Source organism: Pholis gunnellus, assembly GCF_910591455.1.
Source record: "Pholis gunnellus genome assembly, chromosome: 2".
Lineage (NCBI taxonomy): Eukaryota > Metazoa > Chordata > Actinopteri > Perciformes > Pholidae > Pholis > Pholis gunnellus.
The window spans coordinates 24,832,740-24,852,740 of record NC_136536.1 but is presented as its reverse complement, the minus strand read 5'-3'; the positions used below and the strand labels follow the sequence as shown (position 1 = coordinate 24,852,740).

The 20,001-nt window shown below is 40.4% G+C and overlaps 1 protein-coding gene across 1 annotated transcript; it reads left to right on the top strand.

The window, feature by feature from the left end:
* The first annotated feature begins 4,316 nt into the window (after nucleotides 1–4,316).
* On the top strand, nucleotides 4,317–20,001 carry dedd (death effector domain containing). Its single transcript, XM_079181280.1, has 5 exons — nucleotides 4,317–4,569; nucleotides 7,553–8,181; nucleotides 11,667–11,771; nucleotides 11,948–12,082; nucleotides 16,414–20,001. The coding sequence occupies exons 2-5, from the start codon at nucleotides 7,617–7,619 to the stop codon at nucleotides 16,818–16,820; spliced, it is 1,212 nt and encodes a 403-aa protein (XP_079037406.1). The 5' UTR covers nucleotides 4,317–4,569; nucleotides 7,553–7,616; the 3' UTR covers nucleotides 16,821–20,001.

The following is a 20,001-nucleotide window of genomic DNA, read 5'->3' as shown; positions in this document are numbered from 1 at the left end:
TAAACGCAAAGAAAGAGCCTCTTTTTACTCCGCTGACGAGCAGGAGATGATCATGAACGCATATGAGGAATTCAAGACCATAATCATGACGAAATCTAACGCTGCGAGGGCTAGACGAGAAGCATGGCAAAATATCGCAGACGTCATTAAATGCGCAAGTGTTGGGAAAATGTACAGGTTAATTTTAAGAGCCTCATCACCTCAATCAATCAGATGATATTTTTTTAAATGTGCTGCTGGCAGTAGGCTTAATGGAACGCATCATCCAATGAGATCTATAGCGACAATAATTATCTCAACTCTTTCAGAATAAGTAGATAAAAAACAAGCCCAAAGAGAATCTAACTGATACGAATTAATAGATACTTATGAGGATATATGTAGGTGTATGCACTTATGTATCATGTACTATATATATATATATATGTGTGTATATACATGTATGTGTAGATTACCATATAGAATAGGAGTTTGAATATGCGTGTGCGAATCTGTAATTGTGGATCAGTGTGTGTGTATATACTATTCATAATAAGCAGTAAAAATAAATTGTGTGTAATTCTCTCTATTCTTATCATGAGTCCACCTTAATCATGTTCTACAGTAATGATATCTATGGTGTACTAATAATACTGTCATATCATTATGAGTGCTTTCAACCATCATGTAGTTCAACCAGCCATCAAGAGGACACGGGAGCAAGTAAACACTAAGCACACAAACATTATTCAGAATGGTGATCAATACAACATGTGCCATGGTGATGTAATGAACACATCCATAAGTTTCTTAATCGACAAATAAACTTTATGAACAGCACGGCATGCAGCGGCTTTCCCGATGTTCTCCGCATCACCGACGCTGTACAAACATGAACCACTCGCAAAACAGCACGAGGCTGTGATACAGTCTGTGAGACAGTAGATGGCGTGTGGTGTTCAATGTACGGCTCGAGAAGGTCTTTAAATAAATGATTCCTTGTCGGCAGAATCGATAGCGCTCGTACAGGAAGTCATCATGATGTGATAACGGATCTTGGCGATCTCGAAGAACTCCATCCCTATAAAACGCTAATCTGACTAATATCGCTTCCTCATCGATGGATCTCTGAGGAAGGGAGCTGACACTTTTCCCCGGGGGAGTGGCAGCTTATCCAGCGGATCTAGCTCAAGCCTGCTCTGGAGCAGGTTCAGGCTTATGGATGTGTTGCTATGGTGATTTTTCCAAACTTGCTTCGAGGAACCGAAAAGCCTCACTTATGTAATCTCATCCTGGAAATTATCCGGCTAACTCAGTTAGCCACGTACGAGGAATAGGGCCCAGGTTAATTCAACAGCACAACTGATTACAGTTGTTGCTGACGGCTGTTACTAGCAGCTGATGTCCAGTTAAAGTCTACATTTTTGCGGAGGAAGCAGCTGTAATTGGAGCGATTAGTGAGCGTCATTGCGGTGATGTCAGCCCTACGGCGCGGACGTCTGAAGTCCGCAGATAAAATGTAAAGGAATAACAGCATAATTCTCTCCAGTACGACAGAGACTTCAGACACCAGCAGAGCTACGAGTGAGAACAGACAACAATGAAACTGAGGAAACAAGTGAGAGACGTGTGTTGACCACATTTATGGACCCATAATCTAGTAAACGTTTATGTGTAAGTGTTCCTTTTAAAGTAAATGTGATGTGTGTGAGAGAGAGATAGAGCAAGACCCGCAGCACTGTAACTAAGTCTGAAAAATAAAACTTCTAAAACTTTCCACAAAATGTGTCTGTTTGAGTTTATAGAGGAAGATTTTAGAGAAGATCTTAATTATCAAACACGACCTTTCATTTTTAAAGACTACTTTATTACTCTGTCGTATTTTTTTTAACTTAGCAACCAATCTACGATCCTGTTTACATCGACACCTGCATGCCCAGTGGTCGTGAATAGAGCTCCGGAGCCGCGTGTTGCCGACCCCTGGTCTATTCATATAGCAAAACTAATATCTAAATGTTAAAAGCTGTTACATTTCATGAAAAGTCTGGCTGGTTGTGACTGAGGGCCAGAGCGGATGTGCATGCATTTTATTGATCAGGCAATGATAAGATCTGTACTGTTTATGGGTGTTTTGTATTTGGCTATATTTTGAAAAATGTGATATTAAGCAGGCCAAAGCATTAAGACCTCCCCAATTCCGGCATTGCTTATTGAGATGGAAGAAATGTCCTTATGCTTATACTGGGAAAAGTGGTGCTGATCAAACCCTCCCAGTTAAAAGTATTTTGCAAGGTTCATGGAATTCTAGGGGCAAAATCAGAAACAAGCCATTTTTTACATTATAAATCAGTGGGTCAAGAAATTGAGAATGGAACAGGCAAGCATAGCAAACCACATGGGATGGTTATATCAACCATTTTGGTTAATGTAAGAGTGGACATTGATCTTAATGTTTTACAAGAAAAGGAACATGGAGTGATAGGTGATTATTTTAACAGAACAATCCTATTTGAACACGGTACATGTTTTCCTGGAATGTAATAAATATAACTCGGACAGACACCCATTTTCAGGCCTCGGAGTTAAGTCATTTTCAATTTTTTGTTCAGAGTGAGAACCACCATCTGATCTCAAAAGCAGACCCTCCTGTTATGTTGTGGGTCCAAATGACCCGTTTCGAAGTTTGAAAAAAAATATTTTAAAGTACTTTTTCTGTATGAAACTTCTTCTGCTTGCCTTAATTAATGTAATCAATGTTTGAAAAAAAATGGTTCATATCATGTATTTGCAACCCCCACCTGCAGGTTTATATTACAGAGATGATGTTCGGGTCAATTTGACCCGGCAGTGAAGTGGAGGCTATAAGGGGTCAGAAGTGTCAAGTTTAGACCATTTCTTTCTTTGAAAATGTGAGACAAAGTATTTCTTAATCCCCCATATGTCACCCCATTTCACACACACACACACATGCACACACACACACTCTTTCTCACTACCCCACCTCTGCGAAAAATACAGATACTATTTTGACTTTGGTGGCAACCTTTTATTTTCCCGCGGGAAAACTCAGCCCACACTTAGCAGGGGAAAGCAGGGCGAAACATACAAAAGGGTTGCTTGGGAGTCCTAGCAACATTACACACTGCAGATACATACAACACAGCAGCTTACTGTAGGACACCATGAGCAACAGAAACAAAAGGATGACAGCCCTGGAGGCTCTGGAGCACATCCTTGATCACAACAGTAAAATAGAGGAGGATGTGTCTGAAGATGAAGACCATCTTGAAGTCAATTCAGATTATAATGGTGCTGATTATGAACCATCAGATGAGGAAACTGATATACCTGTTCCTCCAAGCGAGACATTCGTATCAAAAGATTATGAAATACAGTGGTCATCCTCACCCAATACACGTCAGCCAAGACTGTCTGCCGAAAATATTATAAAGACAGTGGCAAAATGTATTTGCACAAAGCGCACCGTGATGACATGTCACTCGTGTGCTGTGTAGACACAGATACACAGCAAAACGCATACAAACATACACACACACACACACACACACACACACACACACACACACACACACCTCGTTCATTGTACTCATCTCTTGTTAATTTTTGTAAATGTCTGTTTCTTAACACTATAAATAAACATAAATATAGTTTACTTTCAATACAAATCCTTATGACTCATTTGGCTCGATTTTGAGTGAGCGGGTCAATATGACCCTGAACAGCAGAGGTGTCTCATCTCTATTTATCTACATCACCCCATGACAAAAGAAAGTTTCAAAATGTAAAAGAAATGTAGAAAAAAAATACATGTTATAGTAGACTAATGGAATTTACATCTAGGTTTTTCCAATATACCAAAAAAATAGTTTGAACATGTATTTTTCATGAAAACAAGCAAGTTATCCTAACTGAACTATGATCTATGGAGGGGTGATTAACTCCATTCCACTAAATAATGATTGAATTGTTAGTAATGATGTTAGTGATGAGGTACAAACTATATTTATTAGGATTTTTTGGTTTCTGACAACTTTTGGATGATTAAACATGCACATCATTGCTGTACCTAAGAAACGAACATAACAAGAGGGTTACGTTTCTGCATGATTCAGGGCAGTATGTGAAAACATGTGTGACACAACAGTTAACTCTGTATCCTGCGGAGGGCAGTAATACGCTTAACAGCGTCTACACTGCCAGAATCTACACGAAGAATAAGAAAAGGAACACCGGAACTGAACTGAATTGTGATCTGGAAGGTCTTTCATTTTAGCTGAAGAACGAAACTTGTCTGCTTATTTTTCCCACGATGTATGTCTGAGGACCAAAACCATTAAACGAACTGTCACCTCTGGTCTGAAATAAGCAGTCTTGCACACCACGAGACTGGAAACACAGTGGTATATATTAAGCATTTATCGGGTACTCGATCAAAACAACAAAACGGAACTGTTTTCTGCCCTGAAAGAAGCTTTGCTGTGCTATCGGGCACTGGGAAGCTAACTTTGCGTTAGCTGCCTACCGAACTGATACCGGTGGACTCGTCAAGAATATCCAAAAAGACAGGAGGTAATGTAAAGTTGATTTCTTTTGTTTGTCTGCTTTACTTGGTTTTATATAAAAAGTTCGTTTGGGTAACGGTAACGCTGGACTAAGGCTGAAGATGAGCAATCACAACAAACCAAGACGCAAACCAAGGGTGTGATACTATGCGCAGATGTACTGTAATGTTGCAAATTCTTAACTATTTAGTCGCAAGTAGCGGACCAGAGACCAGTTTGTAACGTTAGAGCCCACACATCAATATCTTGCATCTGCTATGAATTTCTAGATAACTATTGTTACCTTGCCAGCTAACTTCCGTAGGGCACCTAGCGTTAGCTAACGTTAGTTGTTAGCGTGTTATATATCTTCCTAAACAGCTGAATGTTATAACTGTGTATAACAATGAGTGCGTGATTGTTTGTTCAGTCTATAGTAGAAACTCTCAATGAGTTATTGAAGTGGTAACATAGCGTGCTTGCAAATATTTGGCTGTTTACATAAACTCTGTTTTAGTTAGCTAAATTAGCCTTAGCTGACATTATGGAAATTGTAGTCCAAACGGTATTATGATGATAATGGTAATTTTATGTTTTCACCATTAATATTAAATTAATGTCCTGGTGACATGTCTAACTTTTTACCGTGAAACAGGCCTATTGTCAGAATCACAAATTGATATATTGACACATACAACATCTGTGCAGGCAGGTTGGACAGCTTTGTCAGGACTGTTGCTGTCATTAGCTTAACTGTGCTTTATGTTTAGGCATAACGTTAAACCTGTGTTGTCTGACGCACATTCATGTCGTCTCTAAAACCCAATTGCTGTGCCCTCAGAATACTTGGTTTAGAGGAATAGTTCACCCCTAAAATAACCTTATGTTCATTAATTACCTTCCGCATGTTACCTTGATTTCTTGTAAAAAAAAAATGTTTTCTCGCATGCTTCCACAGTGAACGAGGAATGAAAAAATTGAGAAAAGTCTTGATGAATTGAAGTAAAGGGAGGCCGAAAAATCCAAGTTCTCTGAACTTAAATCAATTTTTCAATATTTTTAATTGCTGCATACTAGTTTATTTAAATCAATGATAATTCAATAAATTCACGTGTGCACAACTTATAGCCAAGGGGAAGTCTAATCAAAAGATTAATTTGTGCCAAGCTCAAACACGGATGGAAACCAACTCAACATAATTACAACTTAAAATGTACAAGAGGTCACATTTTCAGGTAATAACGCTCACACATATGAATACAACTGCATTGTTACAATTCCGTTTTTTTAAATTAAGGAATATAACAGCACGCCCTTTTTAAAAGCCGTAAAAGTAGTAATCAAAGTAATACAAAATAAACAATTTGTATCTACATTTTAGAGAAACAACATAATATGTTAATTCTTTCAAACATCTCTCTTCTGGAAAGCACATTTTTTAGGCATAATGGCAAACTTCATCTAGTTCAGATTTCCCAATGCAGTGTTTCCCCTAGTGTTTAACAAACACTTAAAGGAATCAATATAGTCAATATAACAACTGAACAATTATTTGAACTATACATTGAACTAAACCTCGAACAACTGTGGGCTCAAATGATGCAAGGAAGGTGTTGCCGGAAATGACATGCATCATCAGCATTGAAGAGCCAGAGGGCGTGCAGCACTTGGGCTCTTTTCTGTACTTGGACCGGAGCAGGAGAGCTATTCCGGCTGCTCCTCGCAAGAGAGCGAGTGCTGCCAGCTTCACCACACAGGAGAGTTTCAAAAACGCAGATATTGTTGTCTGATTTTCAGGTGGTTGACGGAACATATTTTCCGACGCTCGCTCTCTGTCTGCTGGTGGGAGTTTGCTCACCTGTGTGTGCGCACGTGTCTGTGTGCACATCGGGGCGGAACTCCGCCATGCGCGATACACAAGAGTAGAACTTTATTCTAATGGCGTATGGCCTTGTAGTTAATGGTCTGATAAAAGAAGATTCTGTGGAAAGACTATTAAATGTTCTTTTTCACTGCCGTATGCAAGAACAAGGTATATTTTCTGTAAACGGTGTAAAGTTAACATGATAAAATGGTGGGGTTAGCAAGCTATAGTTAGCTAACTACCCAGTTGCCAAATGAGCTGGGCTGTGATTTTTATGTCCCAAACGGTCGACCCTATCTCATAATTGGCCTTGCAAGATTAGGGCTGATTTAAAACAGCAAATGGCATGAAATTATGATTTTTCAAAATTTGTTAATAAATGTCAATATTAACACAAGCATTGATTTGTTTAATCAAAGTACAGTAATATTTTGTTCATAACTTAAAAAATGTTTGAGTGTTCAATTACTCTTTAATGTAGTTCAGGTGAGAACTGTACACATACCTTAGGCTGGATGTAAAAATGGTGGCTGTAATGCAAGACTGAGACCACTGCAGTTTTAATGTAAGTTAAAATACTTGACACTGCAATGGATTGGATGGAGACAGTTATTTTTGTACAAACTTCATACATTATGAATTACATTTGTATTACACTGATAAAACTGTTTTTGGCTAATCCCGCTGCTGTAAATAGGTCATGTGTCCAATTACTTAATCACATTTTTGCAAAAATCATTTAAAGATCTCATATTTCCATAAACGGTCCTGCTCATTGATTTGTCCATTGCCCACAATAGCCTAGTACAGCCAGATATATAAGAGGTATACTACAATATAAAACATATTGCTGCCAGTTGACAAATGTATCTCACAGTAAATATTGTGTTATTGCCCAACCCTAGTCTACACAATTGACACCTTCATAAAATACATACCATTTACTGTGTTATAATGAGGCTCTGTTCTACTTCTCTTAATGTTTAAAATTCTGATGTTAGCAGAGGTGACTTACTTCCTCTATAAGCTGTGGAAAGTCCTGCACATTTATTTGCAATTGTATCATGTTGTTAGTTATTGATACATGATGATGGCCATCTTGATGATTGTAAAATTATGTGATTTTCCCCCCACTCTCCATACATAGCTCATCAGTTGGAGCAGACGAAGACAGCAGGGGATTCAAGCATCCCTTATCATCTGGCCCTGAGATGACATCACAGCAGCCACAACTTCCCAATGCTGTTATTCCTCCCCAGCTTGCCCAGAACTCCTCTCCACAGCAGGCCCGACCTCACATTCAGGCCAATCAGCTGGACTCGAGTCAGAGTAGTGCAACCGCTGGGCCTCTGGATCACAGAGCTCTGACAGGTAGGCCAGGCTGCTCAGGTGTGGCAGCAGCAAGCGGAGAAGTGGCCAACAGGAACGTTCCTGCCTCCTGCACCAACTCCAGCTTGTCCAAAAGAAATGGGGGCTTCGAGCCATGGCCTGAAGAAGCAGTGGACAATTCCCATGGGCTTTACTCACTTCATCGCATGTTTGACATAGTTGGAGCCCAGCTAACCCATCGGGATGTCAGGGTACTGTCATTCCTGTTTGTTGACGTGATTGACGAATATGAGCGTGGTGGCATCAGAAGTGGACGGGATTTCCTGCTTGCCCTAGAGCGCCAAGGTCGCTGTGATGAGACCAATTTCCGACATGTTCTCCAACTTCTAAGGATTATCACCCGCCACGACCTATTGCCTTACGTCACACTCAGGAAACGACAGGCTGGTGAGTAATGCACTGTCATCACTATGGTCACACCAGGCTTTAAATATATAGTTAATGGACAGTTTGGTTTAAATGTCTTACGGTTTGTGGGACCCACTCTGTTCTAAGAACTCAAGATGGCAGGTCATGTAGTTTTATTTTATGCAACATAATAGAGTGCTGCATGGAAGTATCTTTGTAGGCCATCCGGGAAGTTAGCAAACCTGGTTCCCTTGACAACATTTTGGAATATTGCAGAAAAGACGCTCCATGGCAAAGAAACATTAATGATACTTACACGTTATGTTCAGCAGGATAATTGTCACAAATTAACAAAAATGTTATGATTGTTGAAGCTTAAATGCAATCGCTAGAAGTAACAAGCTAACGTATAATCTACGAACAAATCACACCGCGGTCGCATGACTTCTCGTCACCACCGCTAAGCTGAAGGTGGACTACTGTTCGGCATGATGCCGTTTTGTAGTCTCATTTGGCAACTTGTTACAACAGGCTTTTTTAAGGCTTCAAAATTCTCGAGTGGGGAATTCACTAATTTATTTTGTGTCGTAGAACAAACATTAAAATCTGTTAAGCTTATGTTAACATAGACCTATTTAAAGGAGCTAACCAAAACATTTACAAAACTCTTTGACTTTGAGACGAGGTATCCAGAAGTGCAAAAATGCTCACTCATTTCTGAGTTTTAGGATTCATTCCTGCAGAACTCAAGACATTCTAGAGTTGCCAACTTTTGAGCTACTTGAGCCAGAGCTGGCGCCAAGTAGTTTAATTTCCATCAAGGCCCAGAATGAGCATTATTTATGCCAAGGGCTTGCAGTATGGTTAAAAGAACTCTCTGTCACAACCACCCAGAATGTACAAATACCCATACTGAATGTGATATGTAAATCACATATATATATATATTTCTTTCACAATTACGTTATTTATAAAATACACTCCATTTATTAGGTTCACCTTGCTAAATTTCATTCAGTCTAATACAACAGCCCTGCAATAAATCTTCCCTTCATGATTATGGTTATAATTTCCAGTATGTTTTGACTGTTGGGTCATTCTGTCAGAATCAATCACTTTCTGACATCACCTTTTTCCATTTGAATGACTGTTTTCCTACATGTTTACCTTTTATGAGAGAGTGTTAAAACGTGGTTCGATTAACCAGACTGACCAACCACTCTGGACACAGAGGCCCTCGAAGTTGACCCATATTAGAAGACCACCCATCAAGACACAGATATCATCTACAAAAATAGACACGTCTTTACTGTTCTCTGATTATCGGCAAGCTAACAAACAAGATTATCCTCAATTTCAATACTGTTGGTCCAAAATAAAGGAATATTCTAATTAGGTTATTTTTATCCTTAAATCTTTATTTGCTAAATAATAATTATAAAGTTATTTAACTTGCTTATGCTACATTACCTGAAGTATTCATGTTGTGCCCGCTATCGGTTGAGCATCAGGAACCTCTGAACAGTGGAGGCAATTAAAAAAAAAAAATGTTTGAGCCCATTGACTAAAAATGTGGGCATTTTTAGTGTGCATTTTTAAATAATAGCAATTAGTGCATGTCTTTGATGTGAAATCCTCCCAGATTAAAATGCATACAGTAATCACCACCTTGTGCCAACATGAGTAAATAAAAAGCAGCCCCTGATTCGCAGAGCTGACTCCCCCAGGCGGATGCGCCAGCTCTCTGTAGTGAGCAGACGGACAAAACGAGTTATACACTGTATATTACTCTTATAATCTGGACTGCTCCCATAACATTCAGGAAAGTTTCTCACTGGCTGCCACTGTAATGTGGGCATGCAGCGCCATGGCGGCTCCCAAAAAAGTAAAGCCAAAACATCTTGATCACCTTGGTGGCTGGCTGTCAGTTTAGGCAGTGCTTGATTTTATATGTAGCTCAAAGTTGGTAGCATTTTGTCCTCTAATCAGAAGATCTGCGGTGTGAACCCAGGCTCTTCCAAGTGTCCTTGGGCAAGATACTGAAACTAAAATTGTCCCTGGAGGCTGTTCCATCGGTGATGATAAGAAAACTATATTGATATATTTTTTTATGTGGAAGGATATCTTCCTCTTTTGGAGGGGTGGTTGTCCAATATGGGTCAACTTTCAGGGCCCAGCTCTTGAATGGTAGGTCATTCTTTTTACTCAAACCATATTCTAACACTCATGTCATGTCATATATCTTAAGATGTAGTAAAACATTAATTCAAGGTAAGATCAAAAAGCGATAGGGGTGTTCAAACCCCTGTGGATGCTGTCCCCTCTTCGTCCTCAGCTGACCTTTTTTACATAGCCATGTGGAGCTTGTTATCCTAACAGCACATTGTTATGGTCAAGCCAATAACGAACACTCATTGTAAATATTGGTTGAGCATAATTAGCTATGTATCATGAAATAAGTTGAATTTTCATAGACCGTGGGGCTGAGACCCACCAGAACCCCTTCTGTTTACCAGCTGTACCTGTCCAGCTGTGGGAGGACAGGAGGAATGATGGCACACGGATTTGAAAAGGCCTGCACCCTTTCTAAACAATGCAGTTCAAGAGTTCAAGAGCATTTTTTACTACCTTGTGATTTGCAAGTGCCTTCATCAGTTCAAGTGTTTATTGTGAACAAATGTTATTTCTGTCTTTTCTGTCTTTTTTAAAAATGTTTTTTGTAGCGTTATACAGAGGGTCTGTCATTAATTATTCTGAATAGGTCCAACTTAGTGTCACCTATGCCTCCACTAAATTACACTAACTCATTCAGTTTACCTTGTGGCAGTCAGCCTCCCAATGTTAAGATATTGATATATTGAAGATAATTCTTGTCCTCCTCCACCTGTTGTTACCTGATGACTTCTGCCAATCTTACTCTTCTGTTCTTACTTATAATGGTTCATCGCCTCTGTGAAAGGTGGCTGTGGTCACCTTATTTCTTGTTCTTTTTATGTTTTATTGTGTTGAGTAAAAAGTTAAGTGACACACTATTGCCACCCACTGCTGTGGAGTGTCTTTGTTGTCTTGGCCTTTTCTTCAGAATCTTTGTTTACACTTTATAGCTAGGGCACACAGATATGAAGGTACTTTGAATTGGCACACCTGGAAAGTTGTTGGAGCAGAAGACTTAGTAGGATGTAGGCTGTAGTGGCCAAAACACAAGTTAGACTTGGTGTGGTACATTTTTTTTATTGCTTAGAAATGTAACTTTTTATGAGAAAGAATGAACTTTTTGTACAATGAAGTTTCACAGTTTTACTTTCAAGTAAATATTTTTTTGAATGCAAAAAATTTTAATGATATGAATAACATGTATATAACTAATACTTGATAAACATGTTGGTGTGTACTTGATGGAGGCTAACGCTCATGTATCTGGCAGTTCACAAAAACTGACATTTCTGTATGATGTATTCAACTGGTTTGAATGGGATGATTAGCAGTGTAATGTGATAACATCAGAAATCAACTGTTGTTTCCAGTTTGCCCAGATCCTGTCGACAAGTACCTGGAAGAAACATCAGTGCGCTACATTTCACCAAGAGGAGCAGTGCAGAACAAGGACACTGTGCCTCACAGAAGAACAGGTGTGTGTTTGTGTATTTGTGTGATCAAAAGTTCTTTTTCTTTTTTTTACCCTTCATTTCAGCAAGATAAGACTAAGAATATTGATAAATACTAATTGAATGTCTCTTAAGTAACTGCATACTCTGATACTGATACATGTTACTTGATTAACATTAAAACTAATGTCACTCTCTAGGTCCGCAGCCAGTCATTTGCTGTTCCCCATCAGGACCCCATGTTGGACCTCCTCAAACAAAGCCAACTCCTCTTGTACAAAACCGCAAACGGAGAAGTCATTCCTCAGCTGACTGCAGAGAGAAGCAAACATGTGGTAAAAACAAACGCAACATGGAGAGGGGTCATCATTTTTGTCTGGCCTCAAAGAGAATACCGACATTGGCTTAGACCAGGGGTCGGCAACCTTTACTATCCAAAGAGCCATTTTGCCCTATTTTCCACCAAATAAAATTTGTCTGGAGCCGCAAAAGCTATTTGATGTCAAATTTCTCGCCACATATCAAGCATTCAGGTAAGCCAGCATCGTTGGCAGTGAAAGCAAATTAATACGTCCACGCAGAATTAAACTCTATTTTCCTCCGTGACTTTTCTTCTTTTGGATTTATCCATCGATAGTTTACCGAGGGTGGAGGTCTGCAAATCATGATCAGGCACCTACAAGAAAATGCGCAATATGATGAAAGATGCAAGTGGCGGATCGCGTAGCGCGGCCGTTTTTGAATATATCACTATTTTGCTCGACAGGTTCGAATCCAGGTTGATGCGATCTTTCCATAAATATATTTTCTTCAATGTATTTCTTCATACGTGGCTGTGATGTAGTGCTCACTTATACAATCGTAATCCCTGCAATATATATGAGATGTGGCTTTATATCTCCAGCAATATGTTTGTGAATGTTTGACGAATCTGGCAACAGAGGCAGAAAACAGCTGCTGCTGTTACGCGAAGACAACACATGCACGGAACGAAACCAGTAGGTTTGAAAACCAGTAGCACCAGCACCCACTGCATGCCCAGTGTACGTAAATAGTCACGTGATATTTGTTTTCAGGATGATCTCCGTCCAGACACCGTATGGACGAAGGACTCAGGGAGCTGCAACAGAAGGGCCAAAGAGCCGCAGGTTGCCGAACCCTGGCTTAGACCAATCCAGGAACACATTTATGAACCTTAAGTAACCAGGTTACAGTTTTTTTTTTTTTTTAAATAGTATTATTAATGTCAATAACATTAACAATTATTAATAATAACATGCACCACCCTGAGAACAGAGACCAATAACCAAACTATAAATTGAGTCTCAAAATTGGTGTTCACTCAAAATGTCAATAGTCAAAGTACTATTCCACATTCAGAGTGAACAGTGAAGGTTTGAATTCAAGCTAACGTTAGTGGATTGTGTTGGCATTAAAGTTTAAGTTACGTTATCGGTGTTTCCCCTATGTTTACAGCTTTGGGGGGGTGCTACTCGCAGGAGAGCGACTGGGTGCAGGCCAGTTGCTGGACCTTAGATGCTTGACGGGGGGGGGGCCATGCGATACCGAGAGCAGGGGAATTGTAAACATGCGACCATGTAGTGACAGACGTGACGTGCCGGCGTGTAAATAAATTAAGCAAAATTAACTCGTCCTTCAAGGGGGGCGGGAGGGGCGGGAGGGGCTGCCCCCCCAATAACATGGTAGGGGAAACACTGGTTATGTACCGTTACTTGCTGGTTAAGGCTAACGTCAACTGCATGCGAAACTTTGTCGACTGTCAACGTTCGTCGTCATCGCAATTTAGGAGGAAAAAACGGAACGTGATGAAACATGCCCCCCCCCCCCGGGTTCCGTTCACACGGTCACTCGTTAACGTTAAACCGGAATACACCGGCGCACCTGGAGGTGCTAACTCCTAACTCAAAGTAGAATGAGGCGATTTCGTGGTCATAATAACTTTTATGACCACGAAAAATGAGGCCCAGATACTGATAAGATGATGTGGTCAAAGAGCTTAAGGGAGAGGATGCTGTTTGTGTAGCGCAGCTTCACGCAGGGCTGAGATGTAAGTGGAGCTGGGCCTGGATAAAGGTGGAGGTCTAAACAGACGTGAAGGGAGAGCAGTACAGCTTCCCACTGTCAGTGTTTTAAAAAAATTGATAAGGCAGGGTATGCTAAATGCAGCCTCTGCTCCAAGGAGATAAACTACAGCAAAAAGGGCTCACATGCCCTCTCGTCACACTACCAGACAGAAGTGCACCGGCAAAAGATGTTCACTGTAATGACCACAGCCAGTGTACTTACCGTCACAACAGTCCAAAGTGCAGTTACTCTCAAGGGCCATGAAGTAATTTCCCTTCATTGCTAATGCAGAGGTGTGTATAGATTGGAAGCTTGCAGTTAAATCACAGCTATTATTTTACTCTTGTTAAGCTACCTTAGCCAGAGTAGATTATCATTTTAAATTACATTACATTACATTCATTTAGCAGACGCTTTTATCCAAAGCGACTTACAATAAGTGTATTCAACATCGGTTTTCAAGAGAACTACTAGTCGCCAGAAGTCATAAGTGCATCTCCTTTTTTAGACAAGCATCTAAGAGCATAAACCAGAGCAAAAGTGCAGTGCAGAAACAACTGAATACAATAAGTGCAACAAACTAATACGAATACAATAAGTGCTAAGTGGAAGGCTCAGGGTAGTACTTTTTGAAGAGGTGAGTTTTCAGCCTGCGGCGAAAGATGGGCAGCAACTCTGCTGTCCTGACGGCAGTGGGGAGTTCATTCCACCACTGTGGGGCCAGGACAGAAAATAGCCGCGACCGGGTCGATCGGCCGCAGGGACCTCTGAGTGACGGGGGAACCAATCGCCCCAAGGCAGCAAAGCGAAGTGGTCGTGCGGGGGTGTAGGGCTTGACCATGGCCTGGAGATAGGAAGGAGCTGTTCCTTTCACTGCCCTGTAGGCTAGCACCAGAGTCTTAAACTGGATGCGAGCTCTTACAGGGAGCCAGTGTAGAGCACGGAGAAGGGAAGTTTTGTGGTTGAACTTGGGGCGATTGAACACCAGGCGAGCTGCAGCCTTCTGGACTCATTAATAAGGACAGGAAAGTCCTTCGTTTTGTGTCCATCACCCTCCCTAAATCTGCTGACAGTGACTTCAGACGTCCGCTCCATAGGTCTGATAACGCCGCTGGACACCCCGCTTGCTAATCGCTCCAATAACAGCTTCTTCCTGGACTTTAACTGGACAACAGCTGTTAGTAAAGACAACAAGGTCTGCAAAACCTGTAATCAGTTCTCCATGTTAAATTAGCCTGGTAGTCGATCGGTAATCAATGTTGTTTTTTATGATTTCCAGGAAACGGTCACATGATAGGGGTGTGACGAATCAGGGAAGGATTCGTCATCACTGCTAAGAACCAATCAAGTAGAGGACGCGGGTGTGGGCGTCATCGTTTCCAAACTTATCCATTTTCGACTGTCCACACGAATATGCAACCCCGCCGTTTTCAAACTTATCCGTCTTCGGGAGCGTTTTAAAACTCTTCTGTTTTCGGTGCTCGAAAACGCCGGCGTAGTGTGGACGCTCAGTGTAAACGTAGCAAAACATATGCGTTTTCAAATGGAAACGGAGTAGTGTGGACATGGCCTACAGTCTCCCTGAGACAACCATTTGATGATGCCAGGGCCATATTCCACAAAGCTGATGTTATCCGGCTAGCTTGACACCCCTAACTAATACCTTTTTTAGCTAAAAATACACATTTGCTAACATGTTAAGTAAAAAATAACTCATCACTGCATTGGTACTTCCATTGTTTTCTTCATTAGTCCTCTTCATCCCTTTTGTTTCCTTGCTTGCTTCAGTTGTTCCTTTACCTTTTCATCTTTCTTTCTCTCCTTCTCTTTTACTTCATTTGCTATGTTACGTTTCTCTTCTCTGTCATGTTTACCTGACATTATCTGCTAGTAATTCGTGGGTCAGGTTTTTTTAATACCTGCACCCATCCGACCAGTAATGAGAACCAACCGGAAACCGCCAGCTTTATGCATTTAAGTTATTTAAGTAACACAATTGTGGCAACGACAGAGGACTGAGGGGGTGCGTGCGTGCGTGCGTGCGCGGAGAGAGAAGATGTGCAGAGAGAGATAGAGATGGAGAGAGAAGATGTGCAGAGAGAGAGAGAGAGAGAGATAGAGAGAGAAGATGTGCAGAGAGAGAGCAGGACCAGCAGCTGCTGGTACATCCTTTGGGTCTGCAACCTGTCTTGAGCAATGGGAAAGCTTGTCTGCACACTGCAAAAAAAGGTCAGAATTTGTGCCGTTGATACCATAGGGTGCTGTACGTTTTCAGTCTGAAAGCGTGTGGTGATAGTGTGACCGTTCTGAACAGTTTGTCCTTGAGACATTATCAGACGACAATTGGTACAAACTAGCTCATTTCGAGCATACCCCACCCTTGAGTCTTTAGGCTTGTACATACACCAAGCAATTGTCTAAGGGCATGCTGATTGACAGCTATGGCTCAACTATGATTGGAATCATTTCAGACATAAAATGTTGGTATTATTTGTTTGCTGATTTGTTCTTGTCCTACTCAAATAATCAAAGTAGGGGTCTCAGCTGATCTTTTTCTTTCTTACTTTGTGCTCTCCTCTAGATATCCGGCTCCGGGTTCGTGCTGAATACTGCCAGCATGAGTCTGCACTTCAGGGCAACGTCTTCTCCAATAAGCAGGAGGCAGTGGAGAGACAATTTGAGCGCTTCAATCAGGCAAACACTATCCTCAAATCCCGAGACTTGGGCTCCATCATCTGTGACATCAAGTTCTCTGAGCTTACCTACTTGGATGCCTTCTGGAGGGACTACATCAATGGATCATTGCTAGAGGCCCTTAAAGGGGTCTTTATCACAGATTCCTTAAAACAGGCTGTGGGCCACGAAGCTATAAAACTGTTGGTCAATGTTGACGAGGAGGACTACCAGGCTGGTCGGCGTAAACTGCTCCGTAATTTGGTCACAAGTGGAGGGAGCCCACAAGGAGCTACCAAAGACTCTGTATCTTAGAAAGAACTGCTGTGCCTCCCCACAGGAAATAGGTTGAGATGTGGTTGTGTCATTTAAGGTACCTGAAGTGTGTGCCTGAAAGGAACTGAAGGACTTCTACACACCGCATTGATTCCTTGAGAGCTAAGGTCATAGGATATCGACTTGGCACCCTGAAGCATAGCATGCAAGGTGATTTCATTTTCTTCACGGAGGAGAATGCTGATTAATGCGTGCATTGAATTGAACTAATTTCTGGTAGTTTCTGGTATATTTGCTCATTGAAACACTTTTGTTAAGTCAAATGATAGGTGATCTTCACAACCTGTTCAAAGTGCAGTTCTTTTCATTACAGGAAAAACGCTGAAAAGTTACTCCCAGTGGGAGTTGTACCCTATTGTCAAACTGGTTATTTTATTCCAAGTTGTTTTAGGTACATTATAGATTGATTGGATCAACCCAATGATAAGAGTGGTTTGTATGTTATAGAAAGGCACAGACCGTAGGACTTAAGGCTTTTACACACCAGGATTAACAACACCAAAATTCAGAATACTTCCGCACAGTTTGAATAGTTGATGCCTTTATTTACAGCGCCAAAGCTCAGAAAAATCAACTTTGCTTTTCTTGCAGCATAATATTTGCATTCTGTGTTTTCATGACAAAACCAATGGTTCGGAATAATAAAATTGACGTGCAAATGAATTGCACCAACAACAGAAAAATGCCCAGGGTTTGTAAAGGCCTTCAGGTTACAATTTGTTTTTCTATTTCTTTCTGCTTATTATCCTACTTTCTCAAGACTGCCAGAGTTCCCTTGTCAGTAAAGATTAACTGTTTTAGATATTTTAGTTTTTTTATTGGCTCACATTTATTCACTCTCGACATCCTTGTGTCTTGGCTTTGTTTTAACAAATTCTTTGTTTTGCAATCTGGCCTGGTACCAGCAGCTGTGTTTCTGGCCTAATTTCAAATGTCCGATCACTGCCAATAGTTAAACCTTTGTGGATCGTTTTAATGTGTTGAATCCGATCCAGTGAAACATTGAATCATTCACTGGTGCGTTAGATTTGTTTGGATTTGCAAATCAGTGCCAGTTTTATTGTCAGCCTGTACTTCTGCTCACTCTCTGTCTCACTCATGTTCTCTCCTGATACACTTAATTTTTTAAAATTTGAAATAACAACTCAACAGTCGGTGAAAATCACAGCTAGTGTGTGTGAAGTCATCTCATTTTAGATTTAATCCGTAACATTTTTTTTTAGATGGATATTTCATGCCTCTTGGTAGATCAGGATGTAGGTCAGTCCACATGCTCAAAAGGCGTAATGAGCAAGAGTTGCACTCACTTCCTCATCTAGTCACTTGACGGCCTGTTGGACGTGTTGGAGAAACAACCAGGTATCTCCCTGGAGAGGGCAGGGGCTGTTACATCAGTCTCCATCAGGAGGTGTGGCTTCTCCAAAGACATTCCTCGCTGTGGGACTAATAAAGGATTATCTTATTCACAAATCGAATTGGGGATTCTGTTATTAAGGTTCTGAAACAGAATATACTAGCACTGTGCGCACCAACATAGTAAAGTCATGCATGGTAATCCTACACAATTCAGTGTGCATATCTAGAACAATGATGTGCTTCTAATGGCAGAATATCCCTTTTACAGTGTAGTAATAAATGCTAACTGGTATCCATTAAATGAGATATTAGATTTTGTGTGTGCCTGTGACAAACCAGTGTTGACAGTATTAATGATAACAAATGTGCAGTCATAAATGACACTCAGTGACTTTATTGGGCACACCTTTCTAGTTCTGGGAAGCCCCCCAGAGGAGCCTGAAATCCTCATGACACAACGTCAAAAGGTCCTGACATACACAGCCAAGAGTCTGCAGTTATGTGCCATTGAGCTTCAGTCTGCAGTAGTTTTTGTGTGGTGTGTCTCCATGTCAGTCCTTATCACAAGCTAATTAATAATGTATTATATGTTGCAGAATTATATTATTATATTCAAGCATATGGCAAAATTGTTTAATTGGATTGACAGTGGCTTGTTTTTTTATGTTCATCTTTCTGTTTCATACTTGGATTAGGAAACAGACTACTACTGCTGGGTGCAGAACTTCCATGCATGTTGGCGGCCAACTGGCTTTAGGCTGTAATCTCTGTTCTGTGTTCAAGGGTAACTTTTCACAAAAAACATGTGTAAACCAACCTTATCACCAGACAAGAGTGTCAGTATTAGACGATCCTAAAAAATCCTAGATTATGTTTAGTGACAATGCCCTTCAAATTCCTGGTTTTCACAATATTTGAGCACAGCAGCTAGTATGCTATGGTAAGAGAATGATTGTGGTTACGTTTAATAAATAGGCACATGTCAATGACCGGATGTAATTTCCAGTGTCCTGTGTCCTAGATAGACACACACCTGCTTTACGCCCTTACTTTTGAATAGCTGCATAAAGGACACACAACTTCCGTCACTGAACATTAACATTCGTTGTAAATCACGTGATGAGTAATTGTCCAATGTTGACATAATTCCTAGGTATACTGGAATGGAGTCAACACCAATGTCAAAGGGGGTGCCATAGGTGTACATTTTCAAAATATCCAAATTGTGGCTTTTAAAAAGAAAGAGAATTTGACACTTTGAGTTTGCATTGACTCATAACCAGTCCTAATACACCAGTAATGGCATATTAAAGTACCTTTGTTTGGAAATGTTTCAGTAATAATACATTGAAGATGAAACATAATGCTGTTTTGTGATTATTTTTAATTTTGTAATAGAAGTAGATAAGAGACTGAATGTCACTTTAGTAAGTCTCTAATGCTAACATTTTTACTTTTCTGTTCAGTGCAAATAGCCAAACATGACATAAAAAAATCTCTGTACCCTTTTAAAAGTTAAGTGTATATCTTTCCCAAATATATTCTTCCTGCTAAAAACGCCCTATTTTATCTCTGCTATCGCACTGTCCACATTCTAAAACACATAAGTCATGATTGACAGGCCACTATTACTGTGAATTATAGAGTAGGCCTACATTTTATATTTTTACTCCAGTGGAATTTCATGTAAAGGTTGCAAGTTAGTATCTATTATATAGGTTGGTGTATGTTATGTTGATTGTATGTTATGTTAGTCAAATGCAGCTGTCTCTCACGCAAAATTGCATGTACCTGTAACCTGTTC

Coding starts and splice junctions, on each gene's coding strand:
- dedd (XM_079181280.1), top strand. CDS start 7,617: ATGACATCACAGCAGCCACAACTTCCCAATGCTGTTATTCCTCCCCAG. Junction 11,772..11,947: donor TGTGCCTCACAGAAGAACAG/GTGTGTGTTTGT, acceptor GTCACTCTCTAG/GTCCGCAGCCAGTCATTTGC. Junction 12,083..16,413: donor CAGAGAGAAGCAAACATGTG/GTAAAAACAAAC, acceptor GCTCTCCTCTAG/ATATCCGGCTCCGGGTTCGT.